At 46.4% G+C, this 15,468-nt stretch overlaps 1 protein-coding gene across 1 annotated transcript in view; it reads left to right on the forward strand.

The window, feature by feature from the left end:
* The first annotated feature begins 271 nt into the window (after window positions 1–271).
* Window positions 272–15,468, forward strand: part of MSI1 (musashi RNA binding protein 1) — a 56,883-nt gene continuing 41,686 nt past the window's right edge. Inside the window, exons 1-5 of the mRNA XM_015429606.1 lie at window positions 272–423; window positions 955–995; window positions 1,508–1,589; window positions 1,706–1,790; window positions 14,724–14,765. Of these exons, the coding sequence (XP_015285092.1) occupies window positions 365–423; window positions 955–995; window positions 1,508–1,589; window positions 1,706–1,790; window positions 14,724–14,765 (309 nt within the window). The 5' untranslated portion in view covers window positions 272–364. The remainder of the gene's footprint in view (window positions 424–954; window positions 996–1,507; window positions 1,590–1,705; window positions 1,791–14,723; window positions 14,766–15,468) is intronic.

Below are 15,468 nucleotides of genomic sequence, written 5' to 3' on the forward strand. Positions count from 1 at the left end.
TCCCTCCAAAACTCAGCTGCTGTTGCCGCCTGGGCGAGAGAGGGGCAAAGCAGCCGACAAGGTCCGTGCGCCCTAGGCGCATGGCCGCGCCATCCCGGAGCGTCCCCCCAACAGCCCCCAGTGCAGTTGCGGGCGGGCCGGCAGCCGGGTTTTTATGCTCACGCCGGCTGCCCGCCTGCCGGGGGTGGGAGGAGCCGGGCAGGTTGTCCCCGCCGGGCCCGGCCCTCCCTTCCTCTCCTCCCCTCCCCGCCTGGCTGAGAGGGGTCGGGGGAGGGGGCAGCATGGCCTGGCCGTCCGGCCCCTTTTCCAACGCTCAGCTGCCCCGGGAGTGTGGCTCTGTTCCTCGCAGGGAGAAGAGGTCCGAATGGAGACAGAAGCCAGCCAGCCCGGCCTCGCCTCCCCGGACTCTCCCCACGACCCCTGGTACTTGGCCCGGCCAGCCCCCTCTCGCCTTCCTCTCTCGCCCTCCCGCCCGCCTCCTTTCCTCGGGTTTTGGAGCCGGCAGCATCCCTCCTCCTCCCCACGATGCCCGGCAGCTCGTGGCTAGGGCAGGCTCCTGGGTGGCTGGTGGGAGCCGCCAACATGGCCGATCCCCCGCGCCGCGCTCCTCTCCGTGCGCCGCTGCCGCCGCCGGCAGCGCCTCCTTCTCGTCGAGCCGGGCAGCCCGCCCCCACCGGATCCCGGGGCGCCCTTGCCCGCTTCCTCCGCCCCCGATCGGGTTTCCCAGACGCTCCGGGGGCGCACCGGGCCCCCCCACCCTCTTCCCTCGCCATGGATGGAGGAGTTCCGGAGGTCTCTGAGAGCGGCGGCCCGATCCTCCCTTGGCGTCGTCCCGGCCCTGCCTCCCTGCGCCCTGGCCACTTCTTGCCTTTGAGCGGGCGGCTTTATGCCTTCTGTCGAAAACTGATTTATTTTTTTAATTGTTGTGTTTTGGTTTGATTCCCTTCTCCTTAGCAAAATGTTCATCGGAGGACTGAGCTGGCAAACCACGCAAGGTGAGCCGGGGTGGGGGGGGGGGGGAGGGAGCACTGGAGGCTGCCCCTGGTCCCGTCATTGACTGGGTTCGGTTCTGGCCAAGCGGCACCTGCAGTCCAAACTTTCCCAACTCTTCCCTCCTTATGACTTAGGTGGGATTCTCAGAGGTGCCTTTTAACGGGAAGGGGTTTGTAACCGACACTGTCGCACCCCCCCCTCCCATGAGCATGTGGGTCTTTGTGATCTGCTGTGGGGAAGGGGTGGCGTGGGTCTCCTCCTCCTGTTCTGCATGCTGGGGCCTGGCGGTTTGCTGTTCTGGGGTCCTGTGTCCAGCCAGCCCCTACTCCATCCTCCACTTTGGCTGCGGAATGTTTTCAAGGACCTACCCCAGCAGAGGTCTAATAATCTCAGCCCCCCCTTCCCACCCTCTTTCTGTGGGCTTTGGGGAGGAGAGAGGGAAAAGGCCTGGAGGGAGGGGTGGGTATTGTCACCTGCATGGGAACCCATTGGTGTCCTTGTGTTGTTCTTGCAGAAGGCTTGCGGGAGTATTTCAGCCAGTTTGGCGAGGTAAAGGAGTGCCTGGTCATGAGAGACCCGCTGACAAAGCGATCCAGGTGAGGTGCCCGCGCATTGCTCCTCTTGATAAAACATGAGCCTGCCTGGCACCATTCTAACTAACTTTCTTTCCTCTCTCCCTGTGCTTGCCTGGTTTCTTGATTTTGGGATGCAGGGGGTTCGGGTTTGTCACATTCATGGACCAAGCTGGCGTGGACAAGGTTCTGGCCCAATCCAGACACGAACTGGACTCCAAGACGGTGAGTATTTTTCTCCTGTCTTATAGCTATTTGTTGGCTGGCAAAAGGTTTGGAACTGTCATATTTGATCACTGGTTATTGATTACTGGTGGAAGTACTGGTCCAGCCTATGGTATTAGATTTGGAACCACCATCTTATCTGATTTGAGCAGGGTTGTACAGTGTGTGCCAGGTGTTGTGGCTTTCTAAACTTTCTTTTGGTTGTTTAGATATTTGTCTTTGAGAAACAGGCTTAGGGTGATGATGAACTGGGAAAGTCAGATGGATGTGATAGAAAGGTAGATGTAATGCTGATGGATATTTGGGGGGGAAGGGACTGCTAGGTACCTCCTAGACTCTTCTTCCTCTTTATACTGTGGTGTGTCTTGTGAGGAAGTGTGACCCTGGAGCTTGCACCAATTATGGACTGCCTTGGTGGACATTGGACCTTTCTCTGAAGGTTGGGACTATTCTCCTTAACCACCCATGGTTCCATCTACAGTGAGTAACTGTTCCAGAGGGCCAGTGTTACTGTGGGACGATGGGAGAGGACAGATTGGATGTACCATTAAGGATGGCAGGATCAGTTCTGACTCACAGAACTCAATCCACCAGGACGTTTTCCTGCACAACCTTCATTTAAATGAATGGTGCTATGTAAGAGCACATTAACTAATGTATCTTAATTAGGGGAAAGGGGGGATTTAATGTGGATCCCCCCCCTTGAGTACTAAAGTGACTTTGGCTGGCCCCAAAGAGCTGGGTCTTTCTCACAGATCCACAGGCCTCATTTGGAGCCCCTTCTCTACTTCAACTCGAACTCTTTGCTTTTCAAAAGAGAGTTCTGTGTGACACAAGCCAGCACAGAATCCATGTCCTGAGTCATCTTGAAGTTCTCCTTTGTAATCCCAGATGTTGAAAAAAGAAATCTGGAGTGGCTACATTGCAATCTTTGTGTATCTGCATCTTCATATGTTCTAGGGTCATGCTCTGACACCATGAATGGATTCTGGGACTGAGTTCTGATTCCATATTATGATCTCGCTTTAGAATAAATGGTTATTGTAGCAATGAAGTTCTGAGCTTTTGGGGGGGGGTAGAGATTTCTGACATAGTCAACAGGTGTCTACCAGAGGGTTTTTCTCTTGGTTGTTTGGATGCTTCATAAGCTAATAATGGGTTACTGTCAGCTCAGTCCTATGAATATTTTCCTGGGTGTCACTGAATGGATCTGAATAGGATTGTGAGTAGACCAGTTTAGGATGGCACTATAAGGCTCAGTTACTTAGAATGAAGCCACCTCGTCCAATGGCCACTCAATCCAGGACTTGTACTTGTGGTGGGATTTGAGCTCGTGTTTTCTAGGACTGGATACAGTGCTGGCTCTTGATGACTTTGTAGACCTATATTGCATATTTTCTTTTATTCCATGCTAAAAGGTTTGTGTGTGTGTTGTGAGGGGGGGGGATAGGCAATGGATGGAACTCCTTGATATCCAAGTGGGAAGTCTTGTCTTATGGATATTTCTAGTGGTTTTTCTGTGATGGAACTGTGATGGAGATATGGGGCAAAAGTTCTGGAGCATGTAAAGGGAACTGTGTGCTTTTTAAAATGGTTCAGAGAATGAAAGAAATGTCCAAGAGAACAGGGCAGTTCTGCGAAAGCTTCACTGGTACAAACAGAAGCTACGCAGCTCCCGATCACTCCAATGGGGCTTGTGCAAAAGAATTTCCAGGTGGATTGTGTCCCTTTGGGTGTAATATGTCACTTTCTGGCAAAACTCTGTATCCAAAGTAAATGGGAGGAAGCAGGGAGGGTCGTTTCCTTGGGACCGCCTGCAGAGTTTGTGCTGAAAGTTATCTGTGTTCTTGCTTAAACCTATGGATTGCCTTTTGGTGCTTTGTTCAGAATCTTCTGTCTTCTTACAAAGTTCTCATTAAACTTATTCTATAGTTTCTGAGCACAGATGTCCCAAAACAAATAAAATTCTTTTTAAACCTGGAGCCAAGACAGAATCAAGACATTTAAAAAAGTTGTTACTCCCCTGTTTTTTGACATAGATATTATGTCTGCTTTATGCATCTGATGAAGGTGGCTGTGGCTGAGAACATGCTTCTGCCGCAATACCTTCACTAACCTTTAATGTGCTGCAGGACTTTTGACTGCTTGTGCTACAAGCTATGGAGGCTGCAATGGTTGTGCACACTTAGTTGAGAGCATTCCCTCCCCACAAACCAGTGAGACTTTTTTGTCTGTGTAATTATGCATAGGATTGGGCTCTAGTAATATGCTAATCCTGTTGGGAATTTGTGCAGAAAAGAGGTTTTCTAGAGTTGGGTGGGGGCAGGGTTTCTCCCTCCTCAAAACTTTGCTGCAGTGCCCAGTAAGCCAGGCCTCTCCTGGATTTCTGTGGGAGCTGGGTCATTTCCCCCCCTTTTTTTGAAAGAAGCAAGTGATGAATGTCCACGGTGGCTTGGTTAATCCTTGGGAATATTTCTGGCAGTACAGGCAAGATGAAAGCTGACTCCCTAGCTCCCATTCTTCTCCACCTTCTGGCCCAGTGCAGCCTCTTGTGTTTTTTAAAACTGTGCCATGAGCTCCCCTGTGAGGCAGAATGGGTGGGGGGAGGGGTTAAGTGAACGGAGGGAGAACAGAAGGGGTCTCGTGCTATAGAGAACACGATGGGGGTTGGCTGGCTGACTATTGAAATCCCCTGATGCGTCTGGTTCACCGGCTGGAGGGGAGGAAGCAGGCAGCGTGGTGACAACTTCGGCAGAGCCCTCTCTCTTTGTTTGGAGCTTAAATCACACACCCCTCTCCGGCCAGCCCAAGATGTGTTGGTGCCTAAGGTAGAAAATCCAAATGTGGCAGCATTCCCCTCCTCCCCCACAATGCGCACTGATTGACAAGAGCAGGGCACAGCTCTCATTTTTCCAACTCCCTAAAAGAGGGAGAACACCTTTTAGTTTGTGCCTCATAGGCCGCATCTGTCTGTGTCCCTCTTCACTGCATTTAGTGGTGTGCAAAATCTACTGGTCCCCCTTCTTGTCTTATAGGGTTTCTGGGTTTCTTTTCACCTGACCTTTGGTTCATTCTCTAGTGGAAATAAGTGTGGAGTTACATCCTTGTCTGGTTTCACACTCTAAAGTTTCTGGGATATTTTTTTGCAATTTACAGGTGGCATTTTGTGTGTGTGTGTAGCGGAGCCATAACAGCAGTTAAGACAACTGTGCAATAAAACCGCTGAGACAAAATTCCTGTTCCAGTATGAGTTGGTGCCTGCTGAAAAAGGGTTAGCATTGTCTCAGGCCTTGAGCCCTGGCTGTTAAAAGGCAACCCAATAAAAAACTTCTGAGGAAACTCTCACAGCACACGTGATTCTGAATGTGGCCAGTGGCATTCCTTGTAATGTTCAAATGGGAGCATGTCTGGGCAGTATCCAAATCTACAGCCTGCATGTGTTCCCCTGTAGACATAACCTGGAGGCTGGGTTGCCAGCTTTTAATCTGGTTGCTTTAGCTGTCTCTTTAATGTCAATTTGCACTGCAAGCAGTTATCAGGTGATTTTGTTTAAACTAAGCTGGTCCCTCTAGCTGTCTCTTTAATATCAATTTGATCTGCCGCAAACAACAGCAGGTGATGTTATTTAGCTCCCTGCCCTGTTTCCACATGTTAAACCTCTCTTAAAGGGACAGGAATCCCCCTCCTGCCACTAGTTTTTGGACCCTTAGCTCATAGGAAAGTTATCCTTTGACTGAAGTAGAGTTAGTTCAAACAGATGAGGACTTGATTGTGGCTGAAGAGCTGTAGGCAAACGTGTGAACTGACTCTGCTAGAAAGCACTCTGCTTGAGGTGGAACTGGAAGTTATGCCTTTAGGATAAGCCTGTTGAGATGGTATTTTGAGATGGTATTTTAGCCATAAAAGGATAACCATACAGCCGTGGACCGGCCCTAATATTTTGGTAAATAGGCACTGCCTGGCCTGTCACTTTGCTTACTGATTTCCTCTGGTGTGACAATAGAATGATTTCCCTTTCCTAAGAAAGTAGAATGAGCTGGGGAGTCAGAGAAACAGTACTCTTTTCCCAAAAACTGAGAATGAAATAGTTGGACTCTGGGTTTTTTTTGTATATGGAAACATATGCTTTCATAGCTATGTCGACTTGGCCAGAAGATTTCAGTATTTTTGCTTTTTCTTTGTGAGTCTTAAGGTTAGTATGAAGTAACTGTAACCAAACTAGCACCAAAAGAGCTGCTGCCGACGTGTCTTCTGTGGTTCTGTTTGGCTATGACATCAGCTTGGCAATAGATACCTCAGATGACGAAGCCAGCCAGTTAAATGTGGTTACATGGGCTTTAGTGGTAATTACATGGTGTTAGGGAGAGGAGAAGGAGGAGGAGGATTTTGAGGATGCAGATTGTGCCCTTGGTTCTACTGATAAGGTCACTGGGCCACGTGAACTAAAATGAAAGCAGAAGGTTATTCTACATGAGGCATTATTATTATTATTATTTATTATTATTATTAAGTATGCATTTATATAGTACTTCAGAGGTATCATATAGATTATATCCACAGTGTGGTTCTTCTCTGCAGCTGCCTTTATGGGACTATTTTGCAGCTAGCTGGACTCACTTCTATTCTGGGAGCCCAGCTGGGGAAAAATAGGCTAAAAATGGCTGTATGAGGACAGGGAGCGGGGTTTGCTAGCAAGAATCAGCTGGATGAGCAAGCGTTAAGGACCCCACTTCTGCCTGCTATCTTCCCTTGCAAATGGCCCCCTTCCACATTTATACTGGGATGCAAATGTAGGGATGGGAATGCCGTGTTTGCCTCCTAGCATGCAGTTCCCTGGGAAAGCCACCCATAGAGTTCATACGAGAGGCAAAATGTTGATGGGGGGCCTTCCTGGTTCACAGCTCCCTTGTTTGGAGAGAATCAGAATGCTCCAGCAGATTGGTGGCACAGAAGTGCCTTCCTGTTTGATCTCTGCTGCTTCTGTCTGTTGTGCAGGGAAGTGTGCATAATATGGTACTTCTGGGCAGAAGCCATGAGCTGTCTTGGTTCAGATCCTAGCTGAATCATGGACTTGGTAGGTGGTCTGTGATATGGGTGTAAGAGGTTCATTGTACAGATTAGTGGAATAAAGAACTTTGTGTACTTTTGGAAAACTGCTATATGAATACTTTAATAATAATAATAATAATAAATAATGAAAAGGGTTATTATTGGCTGGGTGGGGGATACGCCCCTCCCCTTCCTTCTGCAGAAAGCTCCCATCCTATTCAGGTCTCTGGGAAGTGGTTGGCAAAAGGAGAACAGGAGGCAAGGGAAAAGGCTGTGAAGTCTGACATGTATTTTTGTAGTGTTTTTTCAGAGAGTATACAATTAAATGAGTTCCTGGCTACAACGTGGAATGATAGCAACAGGCTTAGATGGAGAGCCAGTTTGGTGTAGAGGTTAAGTGTGCGGACTCTAATCTGGGAGAACCGGGTTTGATTCCCCACTCCTCCACTCGCAGCTGCTGGATAACCTTGGGCAAGCCATAGTTCTGTCAGAGGTGTCCTTGAAAAAGAGCAGTTTCTGTCAGAGCTCTCTCAGCCCCACCTACCTCACAGGTTGTCTGTTATGGGGAGGGGAAGGGAAAGGAGTTTGTAAGCCGCTCTGAGACTCCAAGTGAAGGGCGGGGTATAAATCCAATCTCTTCTTCTTTCAGGGAGACCAGGCAGATGTGTGGATATTGCATCTGCCAATGGTAGCCACCTGTGATAGATAAATGGAGCTATATTCAAAGGTGGTATATCTCTACATATTCACATTATTCTTGGGATCACACAGAGGCTTCTGTATGGCTGCTGTTAAATCTTTAATGTGGTCCATCAGGGCTGTTCCTCACTGTGGGGTATCAGCTTGGGAGACCCATATTCAGATCCATCTTGGATGTGATGTTCAATGACTGGTTTTTGGTCAAGTCTCTCTCTCTCAGTTCCAGGGCTATTTTTGGGCGGGAACGCACAGGAACGGAGTTCTGGCTGGCTTCAGAGCTGGCCACGCCCACTACAGCCAAAACCTCTGTGTGCATGGCTACAGAGGGAAGGCCTGAAGAGTGACCCCCCCCCCGGCAACTCTGAGGCAGGCGGGCCGGGGGGGGGGGGCCTGGTAGGATCAGGGAAACATTTAAATGCCTCCTGTGCCTTTCCTGGCCTGTCCAAGGGCTGGCTTGTCCGGGTGCCCTGCAGCTGTGGGGCGCCCGGGCAAGCCAAGGGAAGGCATGGGGGTGTGGCCTAATAGGCTAATGAGCTGTGCTTTCAGGGGTGTGGCCTAATATGCTAATGAGTTTCTGATATTGGGTGTGGCCTATTATGCTAATGAGTTCCTGCTGGGCTTTTTCTACAAAAAAAGCCCTGCATCAGTTTAATTCTTAAGTTTGCTGTGTAGGTAGAAGTACCATTTCAAATTTCAGTAGGCTAAGCAAAGATATTTCAGTGGCGGGGGCAAGATTAACTGTAAAATTTAAAGGCATACTCTTGGATTCATTCAGAACTAAACTAGGGGAAACCGCTGATTTTTCTGACCATTTGCTGTGGCTGCATTTTTATATTTCTTCCTAACCAGAACTATGGCAGAATTCTGACCTGCCTTCTCCAAACGGCAATTTCAGTGTGGTGATCAAGACTTCTAAAACCCTTTGTATATCCTGGAATGATTAATGAAGATTGGAGACAGTAATGTGATGTAGTGGTTAGTGTCAGGCTAGGATCAGAGAGACCCTGGTTTGAATCTCCAGTCTGCCATCGAAGCCTGCTGGGTGACTTTTGGGCCAGTCACACACTCTAAGCTTAACCTACCTCACAAGGTTGTTGTGAGGCTAAAATGGAGGAAAGGAGACCAATGTAAGCTACTTTGGGCTCCCATTTGGGAGAAAGGCAGGGTGTGAATGAAGCAAATAAACATTTTGTAAGTGTGCCATGTTCACAGTCTTCTGTATGATTTTGCAAAGGGAGTGTGCTTTGTTGAGCATTGATCAGAAACCTCCCCAGTTCTGTAAGGTCAGCCTTTTCCCCCTTAAAGACCACAGCTGCTGGTGCTAATCTGGGGGAAAAAAACCCTTTTTCCACCCCTTCCTTTTGTAACTCACTCACTCTGTTTACATCCTCTCAAGCTCCCCTCCCTCCTTCCTCAATTTCCCTTCAATAATTACTAGCTGGGGGGGGGAGAGAACTTTATTTAAACAACTTGACTCTCCAGTCCAGTCCAGCTCAGCCACAACCACAACCATCTCTGTCCTGTGAGATTGCACTGGGGTTAATGAGAAAGAAAAGCCCGGGTTAAACTTTTGTTGAAATATGAAAGCATCTTCTTGGCAGGAGCTGGATGTCGCTGGCTGAGAACTGGAAAAGACAGGGGACAATTGTTCATACTTATTATCTTCCATCATCCTCCTGGGCTCCTGCTGTCCCCTGTTCTCAGAATTCTCTCAGGATTTCTACCTTTGCCAAAATGCAAGGGGTGGGGGAAGGAAAGAGAGAGCTTGCATTAATAAATGCCAAGGTAAGGGGAGCAGAGATTGCTTCTATGGCGTACAGATAAGAAAAGGGAGAGGGAACTGAAGCATCTTCCTGATGAGGAAAGGCTAAAGAAAATGGTATTTTTCAGTTTAGAAGAAAGACGACTGAGGGGGGAGGCAGGAAGGAGATTTATAAAGTTTCCAGAGGTGTGGAAAGAGAAGGATCTCCCCCCCCCCCTTGCTTCATAATACTAGAACTCGGAGTCACTGTGAAGTTTATTGGCAGCACATTCAGGACTGTCGAAAGAAAGTACTTCTTCAGACAAATCCTTGGATGAAAGGACTGTTAATGACATTTTGCCATAGCTGTGAAATGGAATCTGCGCGGACAGAAGCATTGCGTATCAGTGTAAGAAGATGGGGATGAACAACATGGAGAAGGCCTTGGCCTTTATGCTTTGCTGATGGACTTCCAGAGCCAAAATGAGAACAGATGGACTTGGGCCTGTTCCAGCGTGGGAATTCTTGTCTTCTTTCAGAAGTGGCAATTCTGAAAAGGCAAGGTCAGGTGGCTGGGTCAGCAGAACAGTGGGAGGCAGCCACTGATCTGACCAGCAGCACAATCCACCGGGAAGTTCTCCTGTGTAAAGCACATGGAAGTGAACAGCAGAGGTCGTGAATATCTCTTGTTAACTTCAGTGAGATGTATGCAAAAAGAAACCCCCAGTAGCTGATTTAGCAGGAGAGACGGTGCCTTTCTGAATTTTTCCAGTGCAAGCACCAAAACGTGTCTAGCTGGTGCTAATTACATTTCAAAATCATGACGTCTCTAAGAGTGAAGGATCTTGCAGTTTCCTCTGTGCTCTCCCCCACCAAAGGAGATTCTAAAGTCAAGCTTTCTGCCTTAACCTCCACACCATGTAAGCTGTACAGAAAAGCTACAGTCTGTTGTTTATTTATTTAGATATTTGTACCCCGCTTTCCTCCCCAATGGGCCCCCAAAGTGGCTTACATCATTTCCTCAGTCCTCCGTTTTATCCTCACAACAACAATGCTGTGAGGTAGGTTAGGTTGAGAGAGTGTGACTGGCCCAAGGTCACCCAGTGAGCTTCTATGGCAAAGTAGGGAGTCAAACATGAGTCTCCCAGATCCTAATATTTCACATTAGCCACTACAGAGTGCTGCCAATTTTTTCAGAATTGGCATTGCTGTTGACTCTGTTCCTTCCCGTGGTGAGAGGAAAAACCCCTTGCTATTACTCACTTTTCTCTTTCTCTAGGGATCCCCCTTCCCCAAATAACTGCTTTGCTACTGCAGCTGAGTCTGCCTCTTCTGCTTTCAGCCAGGCAGGTGGCGGTCATTTTTCTTTAAGGTAGACAATCCATGGAGAAGATTTACTTCATCAACTATCCATGCGCTCCTGACTCACCCTCACATCAGTGAGAATTTTGAAATGTGATTATTTTATTACTATGCAGTTGGTTTTAATGAGGGCATTGGATTTTAACAAACCAAACGACCCATTGCAACATTTGGGCATTTTTGACAGAATGTAGGTCTGAAATAAACTGAAGGTATGTTTTGTGTGTCATGGGTGAAGCAAGTCTTTAAATTTTCTACAATTTATCCATTTTACATTGGATTTTTCTGAAGTTTGGCCATGTTATGCCAATGTCTAGGAAGATTCTCTGTGATAAATTTGCTGGGACAAATAATCTTTATGATGAACAGAATTGTCAGGCAGTTTAATGGTAAAATTACGGTGCTGTGTTCCTACAGTTGTGTAATACACAGAGAATTTTGCAAACACTGTTTTTGTGGTGGCACATCTAAACGATGGGACGCTCGGTCCTGGGCTCATTAAACTTGCTTTTTGTTTTATTTGCCAAATGAGAGCACTTTGTGTCCACTGCCTCACATTGCAGTTTGCTCCCGAAATGCCTCAGCTTTCCCTGTCATGTGGTTGAGGGAATGGACTCCCTTCCATGATTGCCCCCTGCTAAGACGAAATACTCACCATTTCTGACTCGTTCAAATTGAGCAAAATTAATCTAAACGGTGCCTCTGTGTGCCTAACCCTTTTTCTAAACTTGAGGTGCTTGAATGGAGGTAGATTTAATATTAGTTGCCAACTCCAGCCTGGGAAGTTCTTGGAGATTTGGGGGCAGTGCCTGTGGAGGCTGGAATTTGGGAAGGGATTTCAACTAGAATCTACTGTGTACCATGAAGTCCACCTTCCGAAGCGGCCATTTTCTCCAGGGAAACTGATCTCTGTTGTCTGGTTGTTGTTGTTCAGTCGCACAGTCAAGTCCGACTCTTCGCGACCCCATGGACCACATCACGCCAGGCCCTCCTGTCTTCCGTCGTGCTCCAGAGTTTGCTTAGTTTCATGTTCGTTGCCTTGATAACACTGTATAACCATCTCCTCCTTTGCCGTCCCCTTCTTCTTTGACCTTCAATCTTTCCCAGCATCAGGGTCTTCTCCAGTGAGTGCTCCTTTCTCATTTGGTGGCCAAATGTCTGGTTGTCTGGTAATCAGTTGTAATTCCAGAAGATCTCCAGGTCCCATATGGAGGTTGGCAACCCTAGAATGGGTAGAGGTTTCTCCTCTGGTTCTAATTTTATGTTTGCATGGAGTTATGTGAAGGAACATTCAAAGTTGGAATCCACCAGCTCAAGTGGTACACTCCATTTTATCCAACATTATAGCACCTTGTTCTCCAGCATGTTTAAACTAGGGCTTAAACTTAGGTCTACACACAGAACAAAATAAGGTGGTAGGAGTCTGAGGAGGCCAAGTGGGTTGCACCACTTCAGACTGCAGGTGAGGAGTGTCACATTTATTTAAAAAAAACCCTTACAATTTTTTTAAAGTATATCTTGGAGAAACACTCAAGCAGAGCCCTTGGTGTGCTTTGTTAGTTTTCTGTGTACAGGGAATTATTAATGTTGGGAAACTTTTGAAAAATGTAATCCCACCCCTACAGTCTGAAGTGGTACAGTCAATTGTACCACCTAAGTCTCCTGCTGATCTTGGGAGTCAGTCGCCTGGAGAAAATGGCTGCTTGGGAGAGTGGATTCTGTGGCATTATACCCAGATGAGGTCTCCTCCTCCCCAAACTCCTCCCTCCCCATATAATAGTACTACCCTACTTAATAGGGTTCTTGTAAGAATACATGAATTATCTGTATGGAGTGCTTCAGATACTTATAGTTACATAAATGCAAAGTGTGAGGGAACTTAAAAATTAATGCTTATCTGCATCTGTGGTGATAAACAGAACAATATTGAGGAAGCCAGGTGAGATATAAAGTGATAGTGTCTCAGAATTATCCTGAGCGTGGAATTCTGGCCTTTAAAGCCAAATGATTTTTTTAAAAAATTCCTTTCAGTCAGAGAAAAGATAACCAAAGGACTGTCCCAGCAGTGATAGTTTTCCAGTTTTGTACTCTGCCATACCCCTTTCCCACTGAGAAACGTATTTTCCAATTGAAAGTGTATGAAAGTTCAAGAAAATTCTTTTTCTTCCTTCTCTCATAATGCTAGAACTAGGTAGAGAGGCTCACCCAAAGAAACTGATTGGCAGTTGATTTTTTTTATAGGGCAAAAAAGTCCTTCCCACAGCACATAGTTATCTTGTGGAAATGAATTCCATAAGTAGTGTTGATAGTTTTAAAAGGGGATTTGACTAATTCATAAAGGAGACTAGGCCTATCAACAACCATTACGAGGGTTACCAAATTTTGAAAAGCAAAAAAGAGGACATATTTCCCGAATGACTACTTCAAACAACTGACCACTATGACAAATTTAAATAGCCCTACTATTGAAGCTGAAGCTTGTCTCCACTGGGGACTACAGGGCAAAACAGGCTCAGCCCCCCAAGCCAAAAAAAATGACATTTTGATAACTTTTTTAAAAAAAAGAGTCCAGAAGAGGACAAACACCAAAAAAGAGGACATGTCCTCTAAAAAAGAGAGCATCTGGTAGCCCTAGCCATTACCCATGATAGCTAAGTGGAACTTCCATGAATGGAGGCAGTATACCTCTGAGCACCAGATGCTGGGAACATATAGGGGAAGGTTGTCTCCTGGAGGTGAGTTTCCTGAAGGGGTCTCTCTGGTTCCTACTGGAGAGAGGTTCTGGTCTAATCCAGCAAAGCAAGGTTTATATTTCTTAGACATCAATAGAATTAAAGAATTGTGGTGCTGATGTGAAACCAGAGGCTGAGAAACATCAATGGAGGCTAAGGTTTTTAGTTGCAAATACATTCGCTCAGCTTCCAGATTTGCACAATTTGTGTTCACTCATTGGTGATGGGCTTGACATGGCATGATGCAGTGAATAAAGTGCTAAGGAGAAGGAGCTGTGTAGAAATCTCAGCTATGCAGAGGAAGCCCTAGCAAGAGGCAAAATGAGGTGTCCTCCCTGGGTGGCAGAGACTGGAAGCCACAAAAGAGTGAGGAATGAACATAATCACTTGGGAAGCTAGGCAACGCAAACCCCTTTGCAATGAATAAGAACTTCAAGAGAGTGTCTATAAGTCTACAGTTCTGGAATGCGTGTATGTTTTCTCAAGAGATGTCTACCCTACACCTTTTAAAACAAGTTTTAAACTGGCTCTCAGACAGGGAGCTCTAGGAACTGTGAAAGATCAACATGTCTCTAACAATGAACACAGAAAAAAAAACCCTTCAGTTTCCAGGGCTTTTGGGGGAAAGTTGTATTAGTTAAATGGGTCTGAAACAGATTTAAATTTGCAGCATACATGCACCTTTACTTGCAAAAACACCCTTGAATGCCAACTTCATATTATCCTGTGTAAAACTTCTTCCTCTCAAAAACTGTGAAACATGGGGTGTTTCTTCTAAAAGTTTTTAACCTGAATAGACAGATAGCCCAGGCTAGCCCAATCTCATCAGATCTTTGAAGCTAAGCAGGGTCAACCCTGACTAGTATTTGGATGAGAGCCTTCCAAGGAATACCAGCGTTGTGACATGGAGGCAGGCAATGGTAAACCCCCTTTGAATGTCTCTTGTCCTAAAAACCCCACCAGGGGTTGCCATAAGTCAGCTGTGACTTGACAGCTACAGCAACAACAAAATAAGACAGTGGGCACAATCCACAGGGAAGCTCCCACACACAAGCCCTGGTAAAATAAAGAGGTGCTATCTCCCAAATCTCTCATTTGTTTCACTGGTGCTTGTATAGTAAGACTTTGAGGACATTGCTTGCTCTTTTGGGGTGGGATGGAATGTGGCATGCTGAACAAACGTAGCCTCCAAAGATGTCCTACTGGTTGTTTTGTTTTATTCCTGGGTGTGGGTTTCTGACGCATACAAATATTTGTCCAGCTGATGCATATATGCTGCTCTGGGGTTGGTTGAAGAGAGAACTCTTTTGAGAGATTGTGTAGTGTTAGCTGATCCTTTTCTGCTTTCAGATTGATCCGAAGGTGGCATTTCCTCGCAGAGCACAACCGAAGGTAGGCAATTTTTTCTCCTTTGAGAATAGGAGTGGGAGCACCTTCTTGCATGTAGGTCATTTCTGTTTAAGTGGGCCTCCCCATTTGGTCCTTCTCCTAACCTCCAGCTTCAACATCCATGCAAGAGCTTCCTTTGATGCAGAGTGTGCTGGTTGTTTCAACCATCAGTGGGGGCTCCTGATGTTGTTTTGAAGTGGAAATGGATGCTCCTCAAGATCTGAGGTCAAAGATGATATAGACAGGTATTGTAGAGAGGATTGATTATGTATTGAATGTTTGAACTGAATGTTTTTACAAGTGATCTTACCCGCTCTGGCAGAATCTTGGATTGTCACATAATTTATGGTTATAGGTACCTACCGCAATAACAGTGTTAACGAGTGTTGGGTATAGATATTTTAAATAAATGGCTAAAATGAGAGAGTTCGAATAAGCTATACTGTTAGAATTGATCTGTATTATAAATGCATATTTTGATGGGGAAGAAGGGCAGTCACAATAGCACTTTTTCTAAGTGGCATGGAAGAGTAACACTTGTGTTCCATGAGTATTTTAACATCCATTTTTAAGAAAAGCAAGTTATTAGCCCTCATGGAGGCAAAAAAAAAAAGCTTGGAAGGATGTGGGCAGATTCAGATGCTAGAGATGAGCTGGTAAAGGCTTCCAGTAATGGGGGGGGGGGGGTTCAACCCACACACCCTCC

The sequence above is a fragment of the Gekko japonicus genome, unplaced genomic scaffold (genome assembly GCF_001447785.1).
Source record: "Gekko japonicus isolate JY-2015 unplaced genomic scaffold, Gekko_japonicus_V1.1 scaffold409, whole genome shotgun sequence".
In the NCBI taxonomy this organism is placed as follows: Eukaryota; Metazoa; Chordata; class Lepidosauria; order Squamata; family Gekkonidae; genus Gekko; species Gekko japonicus.